General features: G+C 37.5%; 1 protein-coding gene across 4 annotated transcripts in view; it reads right to left on the bottom strand.

Annotated features, from left to right (window-relative positions):
* Window positions 1-23,932, bottom strand: part of LOC149846167 (phospholipase D zeta 1-like) — a 170,830-nt gene extending 146,898 nt beyond the window's left edge. For 3 of the 4 annotated variants that reach the window (XR_016430259.1, XM_089996219.1, XM_089996218.1), the window contains exons 1-5: window positions 23,433-23,932; window positions 20,316-20,417; window positions 20,045-20,163; window positions 19,358-19,499; window positions 16,949-17,128 (exon numbers count right to left, since the gene is read on the bottom strand). Coding sequence is in view for 3 of the 4 variants with exons in the window: in XM_089996219.1 (XP_089852345.1) it covers window positions 16,949-17,128; window positions 19,358-19,499; window positions 20,045-20,163; window positions 20,316-20,417; window positions 23,433-23,669 (780 nt within the window). In the remaining variant the exon portion in view is untranslated. The remainder of the gene's footprint in view (window positions 1-16,948; window positions 17,129-19,357; window positions 19,500-20,044; window positions 20,164-20,315; window positions 20,418-23,432) is intronic. The other variant, XM_089996220.1, reaches the window with a different exon arrangement.
* Window positions 23,933-27,408: the final 3,476 nt, after the last annotated feature.

Raw genomic sequence — 27,408 nt, forward strand, 5'->3', positions numbered from 1 at the left:
TCCATCTTTCTTCCTTCACCCCTATCGTCCCTAGGATCGGTGATTATCCCCCAGCTATCATACCCCTTGTTCTTTTTTTTTTACTATCTCTAATTCTCTTTCTGGTCGAGGGAGGAAGCCATTCCCACAACGTCAACTCCAGACCAACCGATCCATAACATTGTCTACATCCTCATCGGGTTGGCGAAGGGACCTCCAGTTCAGCAAGAGATACAGAAGAGCATCTTTCTTTTTGCTCATAACTGCAAGTAAGCTACAATCCTTTTCCCGTTTGGTTTTTCATAGGAGATCTCCCCTCTTGTTACTGCATTATCGCACGTTTTCTGATTGTATACATTTCCTCTGCCCCCTTTCTATTTTTCTGAAGAAATTTCCTTCACAGCATTTTTTTTTTATTATCGGTATAAGGCATTATAGATGTGATCAACCTGCATATAGCAGGGTTGATCCATCTCTTGCTACAATAATCGGAAATGTCACTGCCTGCATTGCCCACATGGGAAACATCTGGAAATCTAGGTGAGCCAGGTCTTCTTAATGATCTTGGGCGTTAATGTGGTCGTTATTAGCCCTTATATCTTTTTCTCACGATTTCTCTTTCATATGTTCTGTATTGAAGCATTATTACTATATATGCTGCTGATCTTTATGAGACTTCTTTTTCTTTTGCTTCTCACTAATTAGAATATGAAACAAGGATCTGATTTAAAATCTCAAAATTGAACAAAGTATTCTTTGCATGAGAACTTAAACAGTGCAGATAGTATTGATCTTGGAATAATCCGATATGATACTGAAATTTGCCATCTCAGAAGATGGCAGGTATTGCCATAAATTGGATAGTTGCTCCCAACATAGTTCACGGCTCATTATGGAAATCCGGGTGCCCAAATCCCTGCTGTGCTAGGCTGTAAAATTTTGAGCAATAAAGAGCTCGGTATATTGGGTTATTCTGGGTTATGTTTCATGGATCATGGTTCAAAATGGAGACCAGTTTCAGACGCCCAATGTTGTGCTTGCCTTTATGGACAGTTGAACATTCGCACATTTTCATTTCTCAGTTCCAAGCAGGGCGCAAACCTTTTTTTTTTTTGGTTAATTGTCTGAGAAGGAATGCAATATTCTTCATGGTTCCTTTCCTGGATATATTTGGTCATTTTATATTTTGTTCAAATCCCCTTAGAACATGAAAGAAAATGTTTTGTTCCATTCTAAAAAAAAAGAAGAAGAGAAAGGTCCGGTATCATTCTGAAATGTTTCCTAACAAGAGTCATGAAAATTTTCCTCTCAAATGCTTATTTTCACCTTTCAGCAGAGTCTCTGGATAAAATGCACTAATGGCTACTAAAAGTTGTGCAGAAAATAAAAAGCTTAAAATTACTGGTTATAAGAAAGGGCATGACCAGAGCTACCGGAAAGCTTCTTGGGTGGATGGGAAGTACACTTCATATAAACTCCAAAAGCATTTCATAAAAACTCCAGAAGCACGATATTCACTGCTTTCAAAACCTGACGGGAGTTTCAGTTCCCTTATGTCTATCTCATATCTCTTGCATGCTTCCTATATACTTATATATATATATATATATATATATATATATATATATTTTTTTTTTCTTCTTTATTTATTATTTGCTTTCCTTATGTTTCCCACTCATGTCTTTTATTTGATTACTTCATTGTATTATATCATCCCCTTTCCTGTAAAGTCATTAGCCTCAGTGGTTTATATTGCAAATGTAAATCATTAAGTTTTATTTAGCTCAAAAACTGAAAATGACGCCAAGATCTGATATTTTTGTTTGTCATTTAGCAACATTGCTACTATTATTGTTCTCTTTTACCATGGTTTTGGATCAGCAATAGTCTCTGTATTAGCTTTCAAAAGCCCTGCCACCATTGGTTTCCTGCTACCCAACAAAGTTCCAGTTATCAGCTATAACTTTCATTCTTCCTGCTATGTCTTCTTGTTAAATGCTCATGAACTCCCAGCTCACTGTTAATCTTCATAGCAATACACCTAGTTGTATGCTATTATGATTTCATTTATCTTCAGCCATATCTACATAACCGTCTCAGTAGCACCAACTGCTACCCATTATCCACAATCTCTCCATATTTCCCTTTATTATCTGGCTATACAGGAGACTGAACTTTTCAGACACTTAATGGTTGACTTGAACAATAGTAACTGGGACCTATATATAAATCCAATTCTTTTTTTTTTTTGTGGAATTTCAACTGTTAGGATTCAGTTAGTATCTTTTTGCTGTATTTTGCCTATCTGCTGCTACTACAGCAATAAATCTTGCATTTGGCTGCACCCCATGGCTTACCACATAGCACCCTTCCTGCGGTAGGTACATCCTCTGTTTTACCATACAACAAGTATATTTTCTGTAAATGTTTCATCCCACTTACCATTGTTGCATACCACCATTATTGCTGTGAACCACCTACAACCCAGCCTCGCCATTCTCTCATTAGCCGCTTCCTATCATCCATGGCAACTGCTTACTTTTAGCCCAGCGGCAATATTACAGCACCAGTGGGTTGCTTTCCTGCATATTTCGACATATCAATATTTATGGTGATAATCACCCTCGGAATTCATATGTAGAAATCGATGGACAAGTCAAATCCATCATGTTACACCTCTCATAGGCTGTTGATAGATGTATATGTATACCTGCAGGCCCCTATGAACATGTATAAGTATATCTTGATATGTGAGCATCTTCTCATCATTGGCATCTTCTGGAATCTGTGTGACATATCCATTTTTTTTATTTTTTATTAACCCAGTTATTTTGCAGGGAATATATGGAAAAGGTTATCATTTGAAATTGTATATTTGATTTTATCCATTGTAATAGTTAGGTTGGAATAAGAATTTACATTTCTTGCTTTAGGTAGAATGAATGAGCATTATAGAATACCATGAATGGTTTATTTCATGCATTTTCCTTTACTTCTCAAAATCCCCACAATGGTGAAACACGTATGGCACGTGCATCATTTCGTAAGAGGTAAGTTAATTCTAAGTTGACGATTTACATCAACGGCCATAGTCGGGGTGTGAACAAAACTTAGAATTCTTATCTTTTACGAAATAACATTGGATCCACACTGGATCCATTTTCAAAATCCATCATATTTTCTCAAAATATTTTTCTTCTTTTATCAGAATTTAACTTAGGATTAACTCAAAATATATACCAATGGCCATAGTCAGGGTATATTGAGAGTTAATTCCATTTTAAACTCTATAAAAGCACAAAATATGTTTCATTCTTCACCTGAGTTTAAATATAGATTATTATATGATACATTCAATGACCATAGTCAAGGATGTATTATATCTTCAATCTTATTTCAATTCATGTAAAGAATGAAATACAATTTTCAAAATCTAATTTCAAAATTTAAATTCATTCATCATTTAGGGTAGAACTGCATCATATTTTCAAAACTTCCTTTTTAAAATTCCAAGTGTTTCTTCTTCTTCATCAGATCTTATTCAAATCCAATTCTATCTCACTTCAAGATTCAAGAATTCAATTTCAAAGACCAATTTGACTTTGAAATTTCAAAATCATTTCATATTCAAAACTTCAAATTTCCAACTCAAATCAAAAATTCAAAATTCAAATTTCAACTTTAACTTTGAAGTTATCTTCTGATTTCAAAACCAAGTTCATCCCCTTATCTTCAATCAAGGTTTGGATTTGAATCTCAAGTTTAAATTTGGGTTTCTAAAAAACCCAGATCCATCTTTAAAGGACCTATTTTGACTTCTCAAAACCCAAATCCAAAATCAAATCCTAGTCTCAACTTGGATCCAGATTTCCAAGTATAAGACTCCATTCCACTTTGGATCTCCAATTACAGACCCGAATTCCATTTAGGATCCAAATCCTCATTCCATTTTGAATCTCCAGTTACAGATCCAAATTCTAAAGGATCTAAATCCCCATTCTACATTGGATCTCAGATTCAGATCCAAATTCCAATTCTTAGGATCCAGAATCCAATTCAACTTTGGATCTCAGACTTCAGATCCAAATCCATTCTAGGATCCAGAACCCCATTCACTTTGGATCTTAGACTTTAGATCTGAATCCGTTTTAGGATCCAGAATCCAATTTTACTTTGGATCTCAGACTTCAGATCCACTTCCATCTTAGGATCCAAAGTCCAGCCCTATCTTGGATCTCAGATTTCGGATCCGAATATCATCTTGGATTCCAAATCTTGAATCCAGTTCCATCCAAAATTCAAAATCCCAAATTCCACTTTAATTTCAATCCTTAAAACCAATTCCATTTCATTCTAGATTTCAAATCAAGTTTCCATTTTCAGATCCTAAATTCAAAATTCAACTTTGAACTCTATTCAGAATCTAGATATTGGATTCGGATTTCATCTTGAAAACCCAACTTTAAATCAATTCCATTTCTCAATTTTGTTCAAAATTTCCCAATTCTATCTTTCCTTCTGATTCAATTCCAGTTTCATTTCTATTCTTATTCAAAGTCCATTTATGACTTTGAAAATTCTTTCTTTCAGTTTCAAGATCATTTCTCTCAAAGATCCAAATTCATTTTCCTAAGCTCTGATTATTCTAAAAACTTAGAACTTCAAATCTTAAGTTCTAAGTTAGAAAACATTTCTTCACTTTATCTGATTCACTTGGAAATTCTTCAAAATATTTTCAAAAGGAGCATACATCTTTGCACTTGCACAAGCATGATTCATTGTGCATTTTAGACTTGGGATAAATACTTAGATAATTTCTTAGCAAAGCAAAAGGCATTAATTCGACCCTTGGTTCGATTACCCCTGGTAAAGGCGCCAGGAACGGTCGAACCTCGTACCGACGAGCGGATCCCGTCTCCCAGTTTTCCCGCAAATATTTCAAAAACGGAGGCGAGTTATTTCAAATATTTTTAAAATTAAGGTCAAGTGAGACCCGCAAAAGAGTTCCTCTTGTCTTCTCTTCTCTTCTTTCTTTTCTCTTCTCTCTTTCTTTTCGTTCTTTTATCTTTTCTCCCTTCAAAAAGGAGGAAAATAAGAGGTTGGAAAGGAAAAGAGAAGGAAGAGAGAGAACATTTCGAGAGGAAAAATTTTGCGATGAACACAGAACCACAATACAAAAAATACAGAAGAAAAAAAGATATGCACACACAAACACACGCAATAAGTTTCCTAGGTTCTAGGTCAACCAGGCAAGACCTAGTCACATTTTTCACTACTCTGCCAGAAAGAGGAAGGAGTAATTGTGTCACTGAGCATAGACATCAAACAATCAACTTTTGGCACTTTTTTTTAATATTTTCCTTTTCCTTTTTTCCCATTTCTCTAACAAGCACAACCCGAATGCAGATGAAGGCAAGGGAAGGATCTATAACCATAACCTCTCCGATGAAAAAGATCAAGTTTCCTGTACTTACATATTCATTGTCCATTGTATTTGTTGCTGCAACAAAGGTTTGGGTGTGATATAGCTATCCGGTTTCCACATAGAATCAGAGCTCATTAATGATTAGCAGTAGCAATTTTAAGATCACAAACGATAAAATGGGAGCCAGGTTTTAGTGGGTCTACTCCGGGTTTCAAGTCAAGCCATTATTCCTTTTCTTTTCCCTTTCCTTTAATTATTTTCTTGTTCTTTTGCCAGATCTGAACATCAAAAGAAAATAGTGATAAATGATATATATGGTTCATTCAAAGAGATCAACAAAAATAATTCCATCTCTTCCATTCCAAGCTTTGAATGCCATGAGCAACTATCCATGAAGATCATTCCTACTTATAGAATTTGCAATATCGTGTGTTTTTCCATGATTTTTAATTTCGAAAATTATGAATTTTTAACTAAGCATTTAATGAAAATGATAAAATTGTGGGAAAATATCTTTACATATAGGTGACATCAGTTGGATCTGGGTGTGGCCCAAAGCCCACTGACAAGACCTAAATGAGCCAATTAAAGTTTGTGAAATTTTTTGTTTTTAAACCTTCAGAGCGAAAATCGAGCGAAATTCAGGTTAAATTCAGGCAAAATTCAAAGGCGAAAATCAGGTATGTATACCATTAGATGTGTCTCGTAATTCTAAGCACGATGGTGCCCTGTTTTTCTGAAATCGGGTTACGTTGGCCTGAAAATCGTATTTTTCAAAAATGACCCGCCTCTATTTTTACCTTTTCCTAGATTGGATCGGACTGGATAAGCTCCATTTGATCCAAGTTGATAAGGATCTGGACCCAGTCCAGGACCCATATTAACTAAGATCTGGTCCAGGTAGGATCCATATAAATTTGGGATATGGATTTAGATCTTGGATCCAAATTTGGATATGAAATCCATATATGACCAATCTAAAACTATAAAATCAATTTAAAAGTTAAATTGGGTAGATAGAGTTCTACCTAGAATAGAACTCTGCCATAGGAAGGCTTCCAGAAGGAGGCGACACCCCCTGGGATATTCCATAGAATATTTTACTTAATAAAATAATAAAATAATTAAAATTTTAGATTTATCTAATAGATAAGGTGGAGTTATACATGAAGTAGAACTCTACCTAATTGGGTTCTTTAGAGGGGATGTCACCCTTTAGATAAGCCTTAAATGAAGGAAATAAAAAAATAAGAGGATAACATAGTATAAAAGGGGGTGGTTTTTCCCTCTCTCTAGAAACCCATGTTTTTAGAAAGAGAGTTGAGAGCCCAAACTCGTAGGGGGGAGAGAGAAGGGAAAAAAAGGAAAGAGAAAGAAAGAAAGGGAAGAGAAGAAAGAAAGAAAGGAGAGGAAAAATCTGTGTTCTCACCGTACGTCCGTCATTTTTTTTAGCTTTTCTACGTTTCGATTCAAGGTACGGGTTCCTCTCTAGATTCAGACGGGAATAAATAGTTTTAAATCTGGTTCATGTGTAAGTTTAGATGGGAAAGAGAAATCTGATTAAAAAATATGTATGTATACATATATTTTCTTGAGACTTTGATTTCCCTAGTGTGTTAAATCTTGAAATACTTATGTCTATGTTGATTTTCTAGATTTGACATGAGCATGTCATCAATTTTTCCTGTTTAAGCATGTGTTCAACTTTTATCGATTTTTGGGTATGCGAATCATAAGAAATACATGTTGATTTCTTTACATAGCCCTTTATATATATATATATATATATATATATATATATATATATATGACCTTGTCGATTTTGGCATATGCTTATTTTTTGTTCATGTTCAAAAGAATATAGATATATATTTTTTGGGATCAGTTTTGATCCAATTCAGGTTTGCCGATTTCATCATATGAGCAGTCTGATCGGATCTGCCTATATGCTTTTATGGGCAGTCTGATCAAACTGCCCGATATGCATATATGTTATTTTGATGTCTGAATCAGTCTTGCATGTATATATTCTTGATGCTGACAGCATCTGATCAAATTGTCGATGTGTTATATGGGCAATCTGATTAGAATGATGTCCAATTTTGCTGTGCAATCTAATCAAATTGCTGATGCATATGAGCATGAGCAATCTGATCAAATCGGCACTATGGGTGTGGATGCAGTCTGATTAGACTGGCTTACATGTCGTGTGAGTGTAGGTTGATCAGACCTACTACAGGTAATTCTTTTATGATGTTTTAGACCTACCCATATAGGTTATTCTTGATGCTTATCAGATTTGAATAATATGTTGTATTTGATGACGGTTAACAGACTTATATATGTTAGTTTGTGGATTGTTATTAAACCTAATTTTCGATCATTATGTTGACTGTTATCAGATTTGATTTTATGTTATCAAATCTGATTTTATGTCTATTGACATCAGATTTGACCATATGAATTTTTATGATGGTTGTTATCAGACTTGATTACACATTTTTTTTTATGCTGACCATACTTGATTACACATTTTTTATGTTGATCAGATTTAACTATGTATGTTAATCTTGATGACTATTATCAGATTAACTATGTGATTATTTTGATAACAGCTATCGGGTTTGACTATATGTTAATTTGATAATTGTTGTCAAATCTGATCTTATGTTATATTGTTGACTGTCATCAAATATGAGTTTATGCTATTAGGTTAACTGTTGTCAGATTTTATATATGATAATCGGATGACTGCTATCAGATTTAACTGTATGCCATTTTGTTGACTGTTATCAAAACTCGACATGTTATTTTGATGCCTCGATCAGACTTGTATATATGTTGTTTAGTGTTGGTTGTAGATCTGCTTGTATGTTATTTTGAATTGATTATGTATGCTTATGCATTTGAATACCATGTTACAAATATACATATCATACGCATAAATCTGAAGAGTTTTTCTTTATGTTTGTATAAATATGATCATGTGCATGTTTGGGTGTTTATGCATGAAATTGATCATGATAATGTGTGTTGCAAGCATTTGTTCGCATGCGTATGCAGTTTGCTTTATATGCATTTAAGTTAAGTGTTTGAATGTGCATTGTGAACATGTTTTGAAACAAAGTGTGTCTTGCATGTTCACTAAATTTGCAAAAAATGTATAAAGCACTTTTGAGATGCTTTTGTTGTCAGATGTGAACCACATCGGGACGTGTAGGCCAGGAGCATGTGTTGCTCTACTTCTGTTGATTTTATTTATGCATTGCAAAATTTATTTTTGTAAATTATTGGTTTTCCAAAATTAATTGCACTGTTAAGTTATGCGGGTCACGGCCTGAAATTGGTTTTGCATATTGATTTGCAAAACGGTTCGTGTGTAAATTACATAAAAATATTTTTAAAAAGTAAAAGATATCAAACTGTGTAATTAATCTCTTCATTAATGTCTCTTTTATAATGTGAGAATCTTAGATGGCAGTTTTGGGGAAACCGTGAGGATACTAAAACTTCGTATGTAATTGTGCCCCTGAACCCGATATGGTGGTTCACCTCCCGGCTACAGTTTTAGGGAGATTCAACCACTTTGTCTGAGATTGATATTGTTGACTCAACTGTAGTTATTGGTATACCAAGAAAGTGAAGTCAGTGGATGTTGTTTTCTCTGATGTCTCAACATTAGATATTGATTTCTAATCTTCCGATGAATGGTGTTGATTCTTGATATCGGTCGAGGAACAAGTGTGGAACCCAGTAATAAAATACAAATTGTGTGTTAAATAAATTTGTGTGCATTTAATAGGGACATGCATGCAAAAGTAACTCTGACAAATAACTTAATAAGTTATTCATGCATGTGCATTGAATCATGCATCTTTATTGTTCAACATTAATTCATGCATGCTTATTCTGTTCTGCATGATAATTATTATTACATGATAATTGTTAAATGCTTGAATGGTAAATTGGTTATGGTAAATTGTTGTGATTTTTCTCTGAAATTATGCATGGATTTGGTTTATATTATTTTCTTAATGTTTGAATTTTTAAAAGAATTCATACAAAAGACTTTGGTTCTTACCTGTTTTAAAAAATTTGTTTTACACGTCATGGTGTTCAGTGATGGGTTGACTTGCTAGCCGGAGACTACGAGCCTTATGTGACTAGTTTGAGGTTCCCTGACATATTGGCTCATTATGTCTTAGAAAATTTTACTGTTTCAGCTTATTTGACATTTATTTATTGATTAATAAAGTTGATTATTCTCCTTCTGATTCAATGTATAGCCTGTTGTGGTTTGGTGTATATTAAATCTGTGAGACCCCAGATCCTTGGGTTTGTTTTAGTTATGGTTTAAAAAAATCACTATTTTTTAGGAGGATTAGTTAGGGTCGTTACAGAATTGGCTTTTAAGAGAGCCTACATTTGCCATGAGCCAGACCCTTGCACACAACTTGTAGCCTACATTTGCAATATCAACACTCATCGCATCCTTGCACACAATTCTGAAATGCAATCTATCCCTGCAAGTCTCCATTTATTTGTTTCTCTATTTATTTATCTATTCATCCATTTACTATATCCATAATATATTCAAGCAGTAAAAATAGGAGTTTGATAGATGGCAGAAGCAAAAGAGGGGAAGAGAAGGGTAAAAAATGAGGAACCACATAGTGACTCTCTCTCTCTCTCTCTCTCTCTCTCTCTCTCTCTCTCTCCACATGTGTGTGTATGCATCATGTATATGTACACTGTATCAGATTTTATATCTGGTACAGCATCTACAGGAAACAGGGCGAGAGAGAGAAAAAACACAATGGCTGGGGCGGCTCACGATAGCTCGACCTCCAAGCCCTAACCATTTTATATATGAAGCAGCTATACAACTATCCTTGTAATATCAGAGATATTACAAGGATGCCATTAATGAGAGCAATACAACATGTGTTTCATTAACATACCATGTGTATGGATCTGGATCTAGATCCATACGCAAGCTATATTTTAACACCCTCCCTCAAGTTGTACGTGATTTTGGATCATGTACAACTTGCTCTTCAATAGCCAAAATTGACGTCCTGTTAACCCCTTGGTAAACAAGTCTGCCACTTGATCTTCTGTTCGAACATGACGTAGTTCTATCTCCTTCATCTCGACTTTCTGCCGTATGAAATGTTGATCAATCTCAATATGCTTCGTTCTGCTATGCTGGATGGGATTACATCAATGTTTATTGCGCTTTGATTGTCACATAGAAGAAAAAATCGAATAATTGTCTCCCCAAGATCACTCAATAAGTGTCTAATCCATGTGGCTTCTGCCGTGCCTGTAGCCATCGATCTGTATTCAGTCTCTGTACTCTATCGTGCCACTGCCTTTTGTTTTCTGCTGCTCCAGGACACTAAATTGTGTCCAATATATACACAATATCCAGAGACAGATCGTCTCTCATCTGGATCCTCTGCCCAATCTGCGTCTGTATAAGTGATGAGTTCATGTCCTCTATGCAAATTATCGTTCTTGCGATAAACAAGTCCGTCTCCTATAGTTCCTTTTAAATAGCATAGAATGCGCTTCACAGCTTCCATATGACCCTCCGTTGGAGCATGCATAAATTGGGATACCTGATTGACAGCATAAAGTATATCAGGTCTGGTAAAGGTCAAGTACTGTAACATTCCCACGAGACTTCTATACATTGTAGGGTTGACACAAAGATGACCATCTTCAGAGCTCAGCCTTTGATGTAATACATTAGGAGTACTAACTGGTTTGCAATTCGTCATCCCGGCTCTTTCCAGAAGGTCAAGAGTGTATTTTTGTTGCATGAGTGTCAATGTGTCTTGTTGCCTGTCAACTTCCACACCAAGAAAGTACCTCAACTCCCCTAAATCTTTCATTTTGAAAGTTTTCATTAAAAACTGCTTCACGTCTTGCACATGATTATCTGAACTCCCAGTGATCACAATGTCATCAACATATATAAGAAGTATAACAATGTCTGCCTTTTGAAAAATAAAGAGTGAGTGATTCAGAGAGCATCTTCTAAAACCATAACTTTGAATTTGCATAGAGAAACTTTCAAACCAGGAACGAGACACCTGTTTCAACCCATACAAAGATTTCCTTAGTTTGCACACCCAGGCAGTAGGATCCTTCTCGGCATAACCAGAAGGTTGCTCCATATACACTTCTTCCTTTAAAGTTCCATGCAAAAATACATTTTTAACATCCATCTGGCTAAGGCTCCAACCTCGATCGACTGCTAGGGATATGATGACACGAATAGTACCCATTTTGACTACCGAACTAAAAGTTTCATCGTAGTCTTCACCATATTGTTGTGTGAATCCTCGAGCAACAAGTCGTGCCTTATATCTGTCAATGCTTCCTTCAGGCTTATACTTTGTTTTATAAACCCATTTTGAGCCAACTACATTCTTTCCTTCTGGCCGAGGGACTATTTCCCAAGTTTGGCATTCATGAAGAGCTTCCATTTCTTCATTCATAGCTTCAGTCCAATGACGGGATTGAAGAGCTTGATTAAAACAAGTGGGTTCAACCTGTTTTGTGAGATGAGACATAAACAGCTGGAAATCAAGGGAGAAGGTCTCATAACTCACCCATCGTTGAATAGGATGCTTAATGCGTGACGGCCTTTGAGCCGGATCATTGGCGATGCTTTCCACATTTCTCGACTCTGTATTTTTGTCCCGTCTAGTGTATATCTGCCCAGAGAAGTGTTCTACTGGGGGTGGCTCAACTGGAGACTCAACTGGAGATGATTCAACATGTATTTGTGAGTCATTCAACTCTCTACTCAAGCCGAAGGAAGGACAATTTGTCTGACAAGTTTCTCCTGTATTAGCAAAAAGATTTGCGTTCATCCATGGATCATATACTTCTAATTCTCGAGATGGCAACGCTGCAGAGTCATTGACCTGAAAATTTTGTTCGTCAAAAACAACATTTTTGGAGGTCCTAATACGTTTTGTAGTAGGATCATAGCATCGATAACCTTTGTATTCATCTGCATACCCAACAAATCTGCACTTGACAGCCTTGTCCTGAAACTTATTTCGCAGAGATGAATCAACATGTACATAACATACACAACCAAAAACACGCAGCTCATCGTAAGAGGGATGATACCCGAATAAAGTATAATAGGGAGATTTCCGATCCAAAAGTACCATAGGAAGACGATTTATGATATGAACAGATGTGTGAAAAACTTCTGTCCAGAGACTAACGGGCACATTGCTATCATGTAACATGTTCATCGCGCTCTCAACAATATGCCTGTGTTTTCTCTCTGCAACCCCATTTTGTTGAGGAGTATGAGGGCAAGAAACCTGTTGACTTATTCCTTTATCCCGAAGAAAGGCAATAAACTCGTTCGATGAATACTCTCCTCCACCATCACATTGTAAATGCACAATATCACAAGCAAACTTTGTTTTGACCATCGAATGGAATTCCCGAAATATTTGAAAAACATCATGCTTGTGTTTTAAGAAATATATCCAAGTATAACGGGAATAGGAATCAATAAGGATAACATAGTAACGACTGCCAGAAAGAGAAGGAATAGGTGCGGGTCCCCAAACATCAGAACAAATAATCTCAAATGGCTTTGAAGCTCTTTTATTTATAATATGAAAAGGAAGAACGTGACTTTTGCAGAGTTCGCATGAAGAACATTTATTATTATTATCAGAAAATGAACATAAACTAGACTCTGGAAGGAGACCATCAGATACAAGATTTTCAACGAAACCTCGACTACAATGTCCCAAACGACTATGCCAAATATCTGGCTTATTACAATGAGATGAATTAAAAACTTCCAATGAAGGAAAAAACAAAGACTCTGAAGGCGAAAACACTGAAGAATGCTTGGACGACTTCAACTAGAGGACTGGGACTGAAGACGAAGACACTGAAGGAATCTCCTTGAAGACGTACATGTTTCCTTGTCGCTCCCCCTTAGTGAACGTCTCATTCGTTCGTAGATCCTTAACATAAACAGAAGAGGGAGTAAATTCGACGGAAGAATTCATATCGTCAACAAGTTTAGCTACAGAAACAATGTTCTTTTTAATATTAGGAGCAAGAAGGACATTTGACAATTGAAGTGAGGACTTTGACATAGGGATATGTGCATTGCCAGTATGACTAATGGAGTGATTAGTTTCATCTCTCGTAACTATACTACTTTTTTCAAAGTAAGGCAATAAGTGAGATAACTTACCCGCATTACCCGTAACATGTGTGGCGGCACCTGAATCAACATACCATTCGCCTTGTTCATTTTGCTTGATCGTCATCTGTGACGATGCTGATAACAAAAGTTGTTGCACATCTGTGGATGGCCCTTTTGTGTCCACAGCAGTAGCGGATTTATTTTCAATTTTGTTTATTTTTCCTCTATTCTGTAGATTGAACCAACAATCAGCTTTCACATGTCCTCTTTTGTTGCATAAGAAACAAGTGGGCACTCTCCTCTGATTCCCTGTATTAAAACCCCCTGAAATATTAGGTGTAGGCAAGATACCACGTCCTCCCTGCCCAAAACGTCCGCGGCCTCTGCCTCCTTGATGCCCTCCATTCCATCGTCCAAAACCTACAGAAGTGTCCATGGCCAAAACTGAATGAGGACGAGTTGATTCATTTCCTTCTGCCCTTTGCTTCATAATCATCTCATGCTAGAGAAGTTTCGCTTGGAGGTCGTCAAAAGTGGGCAAGTGAGGAAGGCATGATAAAGCTGTGGTAAACATGTCAAAGTCAGGACCCAATCCATTGATAAGTTGTTGAACTTTATTTTTATCTGCAATAGCACTTCCAACAACAGCCAATTGATCAGTAATACTCTTCAAGCGGCCTATGTATTCCATGACTGTCATGGAGCCTTTCTTCAAACTTTGAAATTCATTTTTTAAGAACATAACTCGGGATTCTGATATCTGAGAGTAAGTCTGTGACAGCTTACTCCACAGATCCGCCGCAGTGCAATCATCTGAAAGAGTAACCAACACTTCTTGAGAGAGTGTTGAAGTAATATAAGCAACCAAAGACTGATCCCGCTTCCTCCAAACTGTATACTCTAGATTCTTAATGGAAATGGTAATTGTGTCACCTTTCTCATCCTTGGTTTCCTGCAAAATAAGCCGTGGTGGTATAGGAACTAAACCATCCAAATGTTCATCGAGATCCTGACTCCGTATAAAAGGAAGGATTTGCCTTTTCCAGGTCAAAAAATTAGAATGAGTAAGTTTTTCTGTAACAAGCTGACTCAAGAAATTGGCAGAGGGACCGGATGATGAAGACGAAGAGTAATCCATATCAGTGGAACAATGAATAAGAAAACAAGATGAATGAAAAGAAATAAACAGATTTGAGATCACTTATCAATCAGTAAAACTGTAATAAGGCATATACCTGTACGACCAAAAGTACTCCACAAAGAACACTAAAACAACAATGAAGGAAAGGAAACTTGTGGAATCAAAACTGGTTTGAAATAAAAAGGGACAGCAGTCGGTGATGTTTTAAAAAAAAATTGAGAACCAACACAGACGATAGAGTAACAAAAAAGAGAGAACTTGGGATGAACACAGTCGATGAGCTGCTGTTCACGATCTGCGTTCTCGATGAACACAGTCGATGAACACGTTGTTCACGCTGAAAGGAAAAGAAAAGTACCAACTTCCAGAAGGGGAGATTTCAGAGGATGAGATTTTAAAGGCTGTTGTTCTCGATCTACTGTTTCAGAATTTCTTCACGCACAGGATGTTCACGCAATGCTGCTGTTCACGATCTGCTGCTCACGCTGTTCTCGATGAACACGTTGTCCCCATCTCGATGAACACGTTGAAAGGAAGAACACGCTGTTCACGATCTGCGAAAGGAGGAACACGTTGTTCACGCAGTTCACGATCTGCTTCAGAGCTTCTTCACGCACAGGATGGCCCTTGCTCTGATACCATATCAGATTTTATATCTAGTACAGCATCTACAAGAAACAGGGCAAGAGAGAGAGAGAGAGAGAGAAAACACAATGGCTGGGGCGGCTTACGATAGCTCGACCTCCAAGCCCTAACCATTTTATATATGAAGCAGCTATACAATTATCCTTGTAATATCAGAGATATTACAAGGATGCCATTAATGAGAGAAATACAACATGTGTTTCATTAACATACCATGCGTATGGATCTGGATCCAGATCCATACGCAAGCTATATTTTAACACACTGTACGTATGCTATTTTTATGTATATGTGTGCATTCATGCCCATATGTGTATGTATACATTTGTGCAGATGTGCATACAATAAATTTGGGATGCACGAGTAAAACCTTATCCACTCATGCATTTTTATGCAGATAAAGCCATATACCATGCATGTCATGTTTCATTCATTAGACAATTATTCTTTACATCAAGCAACCTGAAAGTTAAGATTCTCTGTCTTGGCAGCTGCATGTTAATGCAATTTGGGCCATCTATTTCTATAATTGTTTAAAAGGCCATTTTAACATTTCAATTTGTCAATCTGAAGTAGGTTCCATGCTAAATGTAGAAGTCCATCAACAGTCTACTCTACTTGAAAATTTTTTGCATCCACCCACAGTGCCCCCCTCCCCCATACATGCAGAATGCTATTTATTACCATTTTATAAGTGCTTATATTTCATACACATGTAAACATGCTCCTTTATTTGGATATCCATGTATCAGCCTGCAACACAATACTTGGTGATATAATCAACAAGGAGGAGGGAAAAGTAGAGTGAGACGGGCAGCCTTGGGATCAAATGAGAAGCCCTAGGGGGCATCCACTGATGGGTTCCATTTATGATCATTCCAGTAACAAACCTAATTAGCCATTTATAATATTACGGTACATTTAACCCTTACATTACACCTAAGGCCACAGTATGGACCATGGTTGCCAGTTGAGGAAGCGGGAGTGGAAAGCGAGGCACTTTCAAAATTTTAGGAAGCGGGAAGCGTGGGACCACTTAGGAACGAATCAAGAATCATCTCGGAAGCGACCTAGGAAGCAAACCGGAGGAAGCGAAGGGGAAGCGAAAAAAAATACAAAAAAAAAAATTTGAAAAAATGGGGGAAGCGCTTCCGAAGCGCGCTTCGGGGAAGTGCGCTTCCCCACTTACCTAGGCGCTTCCGGGAACTCTGGTATGGATAACTCCTTTAATTACACAAATATACATATATTACATCGACGCCACTGTTCTAACTTGAAAGGGTGAAATACCCTTGCTGGCTAAAATATGGTCTATCAGGCTGCACTGTAGCATATTCATTTATTGTGTAAAAGGAGTACACACATGCCCCTTATTAGCACTACAATGAAAAGCAAAAGAAAAATAACGAAAACAGCCCACAATTATGACTTACAAGTTACAACATATTTACAACCATGTATACGACAAACAGATAAATAATGTTGATGTTCCTACTACTCATTTTCACGGAAATATCAAATCAATGAGCAGAGAGAGAGAGAGAGAACTGACATGTTGCATTACCTTCTGCCAATTATTATTGCAACAATCGAAGAAATGGCATGAGCAACATCTTTCGCCATCATCCTTCTGAATCATAGGTAGATGCCTCACCATTACATAGTCCTCTTTTAGCTTAGGCCCATACTCAGGCACGAAAGACAACTTTGAGACCTCCAGAAACTTGCAAACCTATAATTCATATTTTATGGTTACTCCCAAGACACAGCATAATAGAGATCAGATCACCTGATAAGGAGCTAACGCAAAAGGATATTATGAAAAATCACATTTATGAATTCAAAATCATCTGCAAATCATACCAAAACCCACACTATGTGGAGAAACATAGAGACAAAAAGATGAATATTGAAACTTGAAACAAAACTTATATGGAACATAATAATGTCATACAAATAACCTATGGCTACATACAAATGAGAAAGTAGTTCAGTCACCGACCTTGTAAAAATAGTATATGGCTGTTAACTGAGTGAGAATGACTTAACAGGCTTCAATTGGAGATGAACACTAACTGCTACAAAGTATAGATAATCTCACATTTTTCATTGGACAAAGGTGATAATGATGCCCTTCTCTTGAAAAGTCCCATGCACACAGTTGAACAAGAACACTCGAGAAGTTCTGGTATGTAAGAAGATGAGCTCCTTCAAGAATGTTTGCTAGATCACCAAGAATGGATACTCAAAGAGTTCCAACAAAACTACCGAAATGAACACTCACAAGAACCAAGAAAGGTTCATACACAAATACCCAAAAATGGGTATTCAACAATAAGAGGAAAAATAATGATATTATTGATTGTAATCCACACCAAAAATCCATACAAAGACGGGGCAATGCCCCATATTTATACACAATAGAGGAGTTAGAGGAGAGAGTCGTTGGGCCGTTGGGAGTCTTTGTATTTGATTTAGTCAAATGTTGACTAGTCAAATACAAACAAAAACAGAACAAAAAAAAGGGAAAATCCTACACAAACTAAACTAAAAGGAAAAAGTAAAAATTCCTAGTTAGCCTAGTTATGATACATTATTTAATATTTAACATGGTACACATTCTCATAGCAAAGCCATTCCAAATAATCTCACACACATACCCACAGATGCAGGCAGACACAAAAGGGGAAAAGAAGAAAGAAAGAAAAGGAAGAAATATAATCAATTCCCACAATGTTTTCTTAGAGATGGACACCAAAAATGGCATCTTAAGTTCTCTACAGATGGATTACTTCCAATGAAACTGATGAAACATAAGAAGTAATTTATCATCATCAAACACCCCAAAAGTTTTATAGAAACATGTGCACTAGCCACAAGGTCTCCATTAATGGTTTTAGTTGCCCTGCATATTTGCTTTTCTGGCAGCACCAGTACAGGGGTGAGAAGAAGTCAGTCCTAGTGAGAATTTCCTGTTCTTGCAAATACAGGGAAAACATCATCTTTCAAGATTCTAGCATCTCTAGTTCTCTACTCAATCTTGCCAAATTTAGCTGCAAATAACAAGATTGGATCATTTTCATGCAAGCAGATTCATTTATATCAAGCATATAGGCTGGTAAATGTGCCGAACAAACATAACAAGCCTTGTTCAGGTTCAGTTCGTTTTTGACTAGCTCATGAGAGCTGATCCAAGCACGAGCTTGTACAAGCTCAAACCAGATGACCTGAACCTGATCTGGCTCATTAAGCAAAAATAATCACTTTTTTACATGAGACCACAGTGATAATCCGACCTGTGACCTCATTGTTACATGCATACCTATATAATCACTTGACCAGCCTTATGTTTTTTGACATATGAGATACATAGACTTAATATAAACTATCTAAATGAGCCAAGACAAACACCCATTGTTCGTACTCAGCTCACTTAGACTAGACGAGCCTCCCATAGCTCGGCTCACTGAACTCATTTGACGGGTTCAAATGAGCTGAGCAGTGAGCTGCTCAGTTTGTTTACAGCCTTGCAAGCATACAATTATGCTAGATTCATACAAGCACCAGCAATTTCATGAAAGAATCTTGCATTCAGGCATTTCCTTTCAACAAATACTTATATGTATATATAAATCTACAACATAACTAACCAACTCATTCTCAAGTCAAATTTTCAAATAATCTATCCTATGGATGCATGGAAAACTTCAATAACTATGGCACATAAATGAATAGTAGAAGTAAATGTTCCTTCAACATGGTTTTGCAAAGTCTTAACAAATAAACACGACAAAACCAAAATGATAAACTATCTTCAAAAATTTTAATCAATGGGTAAAAGAATCCAAAATTCAAGTGATCCCATCAATGCACTTAGCTCAGTATATGAGATCAGCACAGCATTTAACAAAACATGGTGTACAATATCAAAAGAATGGCCACCAGTAAAAATCAAGCATACCTCCCTAGAGTTCACTATGTCCATGTTCCCCATGAAGTGGTTTAGATAACCCTGCATCGCAACCTTTGCTCTATCTGAAACAGATTGTTGTCGTCCTAATGCTGGCTTGATCATTGGTAAAGCTGCACTAGACGGAACATTCCTGTTCCAAAAAAAAACATTACTTCAAAATTGTTCACTACTGGAAAAGTTTTCAAATTTTAAGTGGTTCACATACATAGACCAGTAACATAAAAAAACATGGTGAAATAAAGACTGTCAGTTTGTAGGTTCTGCACATGTGTGTTTGTGTGCATCAGAGAGACAGAGAGAGAGAGAGAGAGAGAGTATCACAGGAAGAATTATACAGAAGTATTACAGAACATGAGATGAGGACATAAGGTAGCAGAGAATGCTGGGGAGCTCTCCTAAGGAAAATTTTTAAATTTTCAAGAGCTTGGAAGAAAAAAAAAACTGCATGCAATCAGAATAGAAGCTTATGCAACAAGATATGTATATCTTACAGTGACCAGAACAAGAAAAATAAATTGTAGAAAAAGCACGCAACATATCTGACAGTCTATATGAGATTCTTCCATGTACTCATGTTATAACTTGTACTAAACAACACAGTTCCTTTCTTGCAGTTGATGAAAATGATTGCACAATCATCCCATTTTGAATCTGTGGGATAGTTTCAGGCACCACCTGTTTTTAGATGCATAGTTTTCTTCATGTTGTAGGACTGCATCATCATCAACTTCATCTTCATCTTGTACAACTGCCGTGTGATCTCCTATACCCAAGTTTTGAAGCCATTCTTTCGCCTTGCATGGAAATATACACAAAAATGCATTAATATAGCTCACAAATACATTACTCAAAAAGTATGCCATCCTTCATTTACTAAGCATACGGTAAATAGTACATATATCATTTTTCAAAAGATGTGTCCATTGTGAAAATAACAGACAGCTACCTGTTCTTGCTTTTCATGGAATTCCTCAATGATTGCACGTTTTTTCAAAGCAAAATGCAGATAGAAAACTTGAGCGGCTTTCTTCAGCAACTGCCACTTGAACTGGAACAGCAAAAGAAAGCTTTAGTTCGAATATGCACCAATTTTTCCCTGACTAGATGATGCAGAATCACAATTTCTCAAAGAAGTAAGAGAGAAGGAAAATGAAGCATCAAGCTTCCAGATTGGAAGACAAGCCACCTATTTGTTAGACAACAATTTGCTCGAAGACAACATAGTTTTAAAACCCAGACTTAGGATCCTTTCATGGTCTGAGTCAAGTTCCAAGACTCAAAACTAAAATCTGTAATCCCTCGCTAACAGTACATGGCCGATGCTAATGGGTGGGGCAGGACCGCTATACCTACATTTTGACCTTTGCTTTCTCCAAAGTCCAAATAGAATACAGACAATCAATGTCACTTAGAAAAGGTATTTTTTCTACGTGAATAGGCAAATATGGAGATAAGTTTTCTCCCAGACATTCTTATATGCATCCTAAAAGAACCACGACACCCATGTAATTAGCATCCTATGTCACACGGACTCGGCTAGGGAGGTGCCGCACCCGAGTCGACACGCCCTGACACGGGTGCGGACACGGGTGCGGCCTCGGACACGGCCTGGACTCGGTCAACGCCGAGTCGGACTCGGTCAACGAGTCCAGGCCGAGTCCGTCTTAATTTTGGACTCGGTCAACGTTGACCGAGTCCAAAAATGTCCATTTTTAGTACAAAAAAAAATAAAAATAAAAAGATCTTTTTATATATTTTTTAAAAATATATATATATAGCATGAGTCTTAAACATTAGGCCCAGAAAAAAAAACTATTCTTAAATATTATCATTTAATTCTCTCTCTCAATCTTAAAAGCTAATAAATTCTCATCCACGAGTACCAACACTTTTCATCCACCAAGTTCTCTCTCTTATAAAAGCTAATAAATTCTCATCCACGAGTAGCAACACTTTCTCATCCACCGAGATCTCTCTCTCTCTCTCTCTTTTTCAAATCTAGCTTTGAAAAATTAAAAGCTTTTAATGCTTTTAATTAATGTTATGAATTTTAGCAAAAGATATTTAATGCATTTACCAGAACATGCTTTTAGTTAATGCTTTTAATTAATACCTTGATGATGTTTTATTCCCATGGTAGCTAAGACTCGGCTGAGTCAATGATAAACTCAGCCTAGTTTGGTTCTAACCCAGTTATACTACTATTTTAACTCAGTTAGTTCAGGATCTGAGACAACTTGGAAGAGTCACGAGCCGAGTCCAAAATTTATATAGACATATGCACACACTGGATATATATATATATATATATATTTAAATATATATATATATATAGCCGAGTCCCCGTGTCCAAAATTTTTAAAATTGCGCCGCACCCGTGTCGCACCCGCGTCGCACCCGCACCCGCACCCGCACCCGCACCCATGTGACATAGTTAGCATCTTACTGAGGCTTCATTCTAAGAATTTCAAATATATTCTTCAAGTTCAATTACCTCTTCGAAAAGCCTTTACACCTTCAAGGATCACAATAAGGAGCTCCTCTTAGCATCAGAACATGTCATAGGTCCTAAGAGAACTACTCTAAGACAAAGGCTTTCCTCCCCTCGGAAAAAGAAAATATCCTTCTATTAGACCTGTATGACCAGAACAGTTTCCTCACTAAACAAAATATTGGTTAGAAAGCATATTTTAGATTCAACGCAAAACTGGATTATAAATAAACGGAAGTTATCCACTTCTGCCATGTCTAACCACAACAACTACCAAGATCACCATTATATCCGCCTTTCACTAAGCCACTCCAACATCACTGCCAAGTCTAACTACAATAGCCATAAAAATCACCATCATCTCTGCCTTCTACTGAGCTAACTCCATCATCACTTCGACTATTACATCTACAGCCATCACCAAGTCTACAATCACAAAAGCAACATGTACCAAGCACACCACCTCCACCTCATCATCCAGCTTGGCCTCCACCACCACCATATCCAGAACATCACCACCTTCATCTCTGAAATTATCAGAACCATTTCCATCATCACCACTATTCCAACATAGGATCATAACTTCACAATTTTGTACCTGGTCAACAGTAGCTGAAAATAAGCAGTCAAAACAGCCCACAAATACAATTTAATGTGAACTTTTCTTGTACTCAAGTTATGTGGCTGGTAGCTAATTAATTACTGGAGATGCTGCTTTTTTCTTCAATGAATAACCAAATGCTGCCTTAACCTGATCATTATAGGCTTTCTTCCTTTTGATCTTATTTATAGCAGATTTGCAGATTGCATTACTTAAAGCTATACTAAACGGCTAACAATACTTAAGCAATATTAAACAGCTAACAATACTAAAAGTAGATATCATCACTTAAAGCAGCGTTTTATCAACTGATCCATGGGACTCACCTATAAAGAAATAACTCGTTCGTAGCCTCTTTTGAACTTCACAAAGCTTTGAAGCGACAAATAGTACAGATGCCAACAACGACAATTAATCCTATGTGCAGTTAATCTAGAATTTGGAGAATGCAGATAGGCAACAAATTAGCAAACAAAGGTGACTGGCCGACTTAAGTTATCTCCCCAATCCAGACCACGCACCTTCTTTCTCTTCACATTACCCCATCTTTTTGTCTTTTTCCTAATTCTCAGACATTTATATTCACTCGTAACCAAATTTTTGCTCATCTCAGAAAGTTATAGTTATTCTCTATCTGAGCTTCAGATATCAAAAATACATAATAGAAGACCGATGACTTAACTTCACAGACACCGCCAACCAAAAATACATAGGCAATGTTCTTTGCAAAACATTGAGTCATCTGAAATTAGCTAGAACCAACGAGTAAAGTTAGACATAATAACTCGTTCTTATGTCTCGTGATCCTCTCACGCTTTCAATGGCAACCGATACATGAACAATCGATCCCGAAAACGAAAAAAAAAAAGAAAGGGAAAACGTAGTGCATGAAACAATTGGGTTTCATACATGATGAATAACAGAAGGAATAATGAAATTAACAAACAAATGACAAAATCTAAGGACCGTACCTGTCTATATTGGAATTCGATGGTGTACGAGAGCAACGCCGGGCTAATATCGCTCGCATCCGGCCTCGAGACGGAGACGATCGTCGCCTTGGGCAGCTCGTCGAAGATTAATGACAATTCGCCCCCTTGGCGGAAGGAGTAAGAGGAGGCGGCGGCCAGGGGAGGCTCCGACTGCATCTGAAAATACTGGTGGGAGCCGCTGCCGGAGATGAAATTGTCCGACGAATCCCTCGACATCGCGGCACGCTCCGGCGGGATTCCGTCTGTAACCCGTCAGATTCCGGCGACGCCGTCCTATCTCGTCCGTCCGCTGGGAATCGATGAATCTAGGGTTTCGGAGACGCAAAATTTATAGGAATTTCGAGTCCAGAAGCAGGGACAGAGAGAGGATGGAGGGGGTGAGAATTGCTTGGTTCGAAGGGGAATTCTTTTTTGTTAGTTTTCTCTCTCTCGTGCCACGTCCAGCACAACGACGACGAAGACACGCAAATTCGAGGGAGATGGTTACCAACTTAGCGGGAGAGGTATTTATACCCTCAAGAACGCGGGAGAATTCGGTTCGATCGATGATCCGGTTCTGCTCGGGTCCGATTCGGTACGATGGGCCCCTGCCCCCTGGTCTGGTCCTAGCCTCCTAGGCCTCTCGTTAAGGTAAACGGGTCAGACTCGGTTCGATTTATGCATTACCGAATCCGACCTAATCGGATTCCAACTCGGAAGGGAAAAACGTAAAACCGAATCTGAATCGGATTAGCTAATTGGATATATTTTATTCGTAATCAATCGGTTCCGATTATCCGTCCAACTCGGATTTGGATTTGGATTTGGATGTATAATTGCGTATTGGATTCAAATCCAATGATTAACCCGACGCAACTTGATTTATATGTCCCTAAATGCGTTAGATTTGTTCTAAGATAATATTAACCGGATCTGTTGTAGTTTGGTCCCTAAATGGATTATTGGACTGGTTACAAGATTCAATTTTGATCAGTTAATTGCTATTGTTTGATAAAAAATCTGCCTGCAAAATAATTTAATCCAGGTTGGAATTTTCTTGGATTCAGATAGTTTCACATTTTTATCAGGTCTTCAGTCCAACCATTTATTTAATGGGATGGAGCTTACCAAATTTGAGTAAATCGGTTCGGGTTGATCAAATATCCATACCAAACCCATGCTACTTATTGTTCAGCAAAAGTTATGTAGATTAAAACAGTAGGAGCGGTAACTATTGCTTGTTATCTCATATCCATACCAAACCCATTTGTCTCGTGTGTGTGTATATATATATATATATATATATATATATATATATATATATATATATATATATATATATATATATATATATATATATATATATATATATATATATAAAAGAGAGAGAGAGAGAGGTGCGATATGATAGGTGCTAAATGAGTTTTTAAGGTTTTTTTGTTTTATTTTTAAATTCTGACCATACATATATGCTCTATGTAGTTGATTTTAGAGCGATCAGCTCTTGAAGTGTTCCATTCAAACACATGGGTGGGTTTTTATAAGGTTAAAAAATCAACGGTCTAAAATCTTTGTAAAATTTGTGGGCTCTAAATATCATTTTTTTCATAAAAACACATGATTCTTTGTAAATCATGCCCAACACATTTATGGGGTCGAAACTGCAAAAAAAAAACACGAAAAAGGCTGAAAACCTCATTGAGCATGTATCAATTTTGCACCTACCCAACTCTCTCTCTCTCTCTCTCTCTCTCTCTCTATATATATATATATATATATATATATAATCTAGATCCAATATGTACCTAATTAAATTCCCTAATGAATTCCTTTACTTCTTTAAAACAAAATCAGGTCAGATGCAGCTCTGACAACCGTCAAAGCTATTTTGAGCAATAAATGGCAGCCAAAACACCATAGGATAGATCGTTACTTGGATTTAGGGGTGGGCAACGTGTTGGGCGGCTCGGTGGGCCTAGGCGACCCAGCCTACTATGGGCCAGGTTTGAGCCAGGATTTTAGACCTGAGCCCGTTAGGAATCGGGCCTAAACCTGGCCCGATCTATTAGCAGGCTGAACCCGGGCCAACCCGATAAGCCTGAGCTATAAAATTAAAAAATAAAAATAAAAAGCAAAATTATTTTTTTATGAAAACTATAAATCACATAGTAACTTGGGAACATGAGAACTTGTTAATTACTTTTACTTATCTAATTAATTGTACTAATTTTAGGAGAAAGATAATTAATTGCACTAAATCACTTGTACAGGAATTGTCTTATTACATTGGCCAGCCATGAGACATTCAAACCGAGCCCGTTAAGAACCGGAGCAAAACCTGACCCAATAGTAATGAGCTGGGCCGATGCCTACCCCTACTTGGATGGGTCTCACAAATTGTTTGAGAGCCATTTATGTTTTAAATGAACAACAACTACACCCCTAAAAATAAACAGCTGATATAAAACGTAACAATGCGGTGGTCTGGCTGCCGTTCATCGCATGGATGAATGACAGCCAACTGCATCAGGCCTAATGCACTGAAAAAAAAGAGATGAGATCAGGTCAGAATCTGCTCTGCTGGTAGTACCGTCGTAGCTCATGCAGATGTCATTGGTCTCAAAATGAACAACATCCACCACCGAGGTGGTATCCCATGTGGTAAGTGGGGTCATGTGTCAAGCTGAAGGCTCATGATCGAATCCCTCTGCCACATGGGGCAGCTGTTGTTCTGATAGCGGTCCCCTAACCCCAACTTACCTTAAAAAAAAAAAAAGATGAACAGCATCCAAACGGGCCCCAGCTTTTTTCCAATGTTGTTTGTGTTTCGGATGGACGGCATCTGAATGATTTAAAATGAACGGCTCACAATGAGCCTTATTCTCTGATTCATGGGTGTCGTTCAATATCAAGATGAACGGTATCTGAATTATTTAAAACTAAGGGCTCAGAATGGCCCTTATTATCTGCAGATTGATGGGTATCGTTCATTTTCAAGATGGGACTATACCGCAGAAACTGATCACGCTACATTCGATTATGTCACGGACATAATCCGTACCAACAATCACAGAATCTGATCACAGTACTACATTGGATTATGTCAGACTGAGTCTGACCCATTTACGGTGCCCAAACCTGTAACCGTGGGTCCAAACTGCTGGGACCAATTTGAGTTATTGCACCAAGCCCTGGCTCGAGCTCAGAATTGCGCTTGTGGTGAGCTAAGTGAGCCCGAGTTAGAAGAGCCAAGCTTGAAAAAAAAAAGGATTCAATGGCGCGAGAGAGGTTTGGGTGCAAGGACTTTAGACAGAAAACTATGTTTGGTTGCATGTCATGTAATCTCAAATCAAAGGGGCATGACATCTTTTTCTGTTATGCCAGAGTAAAGGTTCAAAATATGAAAAGTGGGATGGCTGAGTTAGACTGATTCTTGGGACATAGGAATAGACAGTCATTCATAAATTGGATGTCCAAGCATCAAGGAGGAAGGCGAGGCTAAGGAACATCCCAAATGGAGAAATGACAAGGAATGCCATAAATCAATCAACGAGCAATTTTTGCTCAATCACTCATTCAAACGAGAGAGTGACTCTCACTTGGGCCCAAATCTCATGCTCAACCAAACATGGGATTTGGGCTCACGTGATTTCAAATCATATGTGATTTGAAATTACGTTAAGTTGGGGATTTTGAATCTCATGAGTACGGGTGTTATTTGAAATCACACAAATCAAAATCGCATTGGGGTTAGAGAGAGAGAGAGAGAGAGAGAGAGAGAGAGAGATATGGAGGAAGACAAGAGGGGTTCCCTCATAGATGACAAGGGTATCGTCGGCCAAGAAGTGGGAGAGTGCAGAGCTGGTGAGGCAGAGGTGCTGGATGTAGTCAAAAGTGGCGGGACTTCACCATCTGTTTCATGAGGCAGCGTTGCAACCCACCTGTAACACCCAACAACTTTTGGTATTTTTGATAA

The sequence above is a fragment of the Nuphar pumila genome, chromosome 2 (genome assembly GCF_984573655.1).
Source record: "Nuphar pumila chromosome 2, dmNupPumi1.hap1.1, whole genome shotgun sequence".
In the NCBI taxonomy this organism is placed as follows: domain Eukaryota; kingdom Viridiplantae; phylum Streptophyta; class Magnoliopsida; order Nymphaeales; family Nymphaeaceae; genus Nuphar; species Nuphar pumila.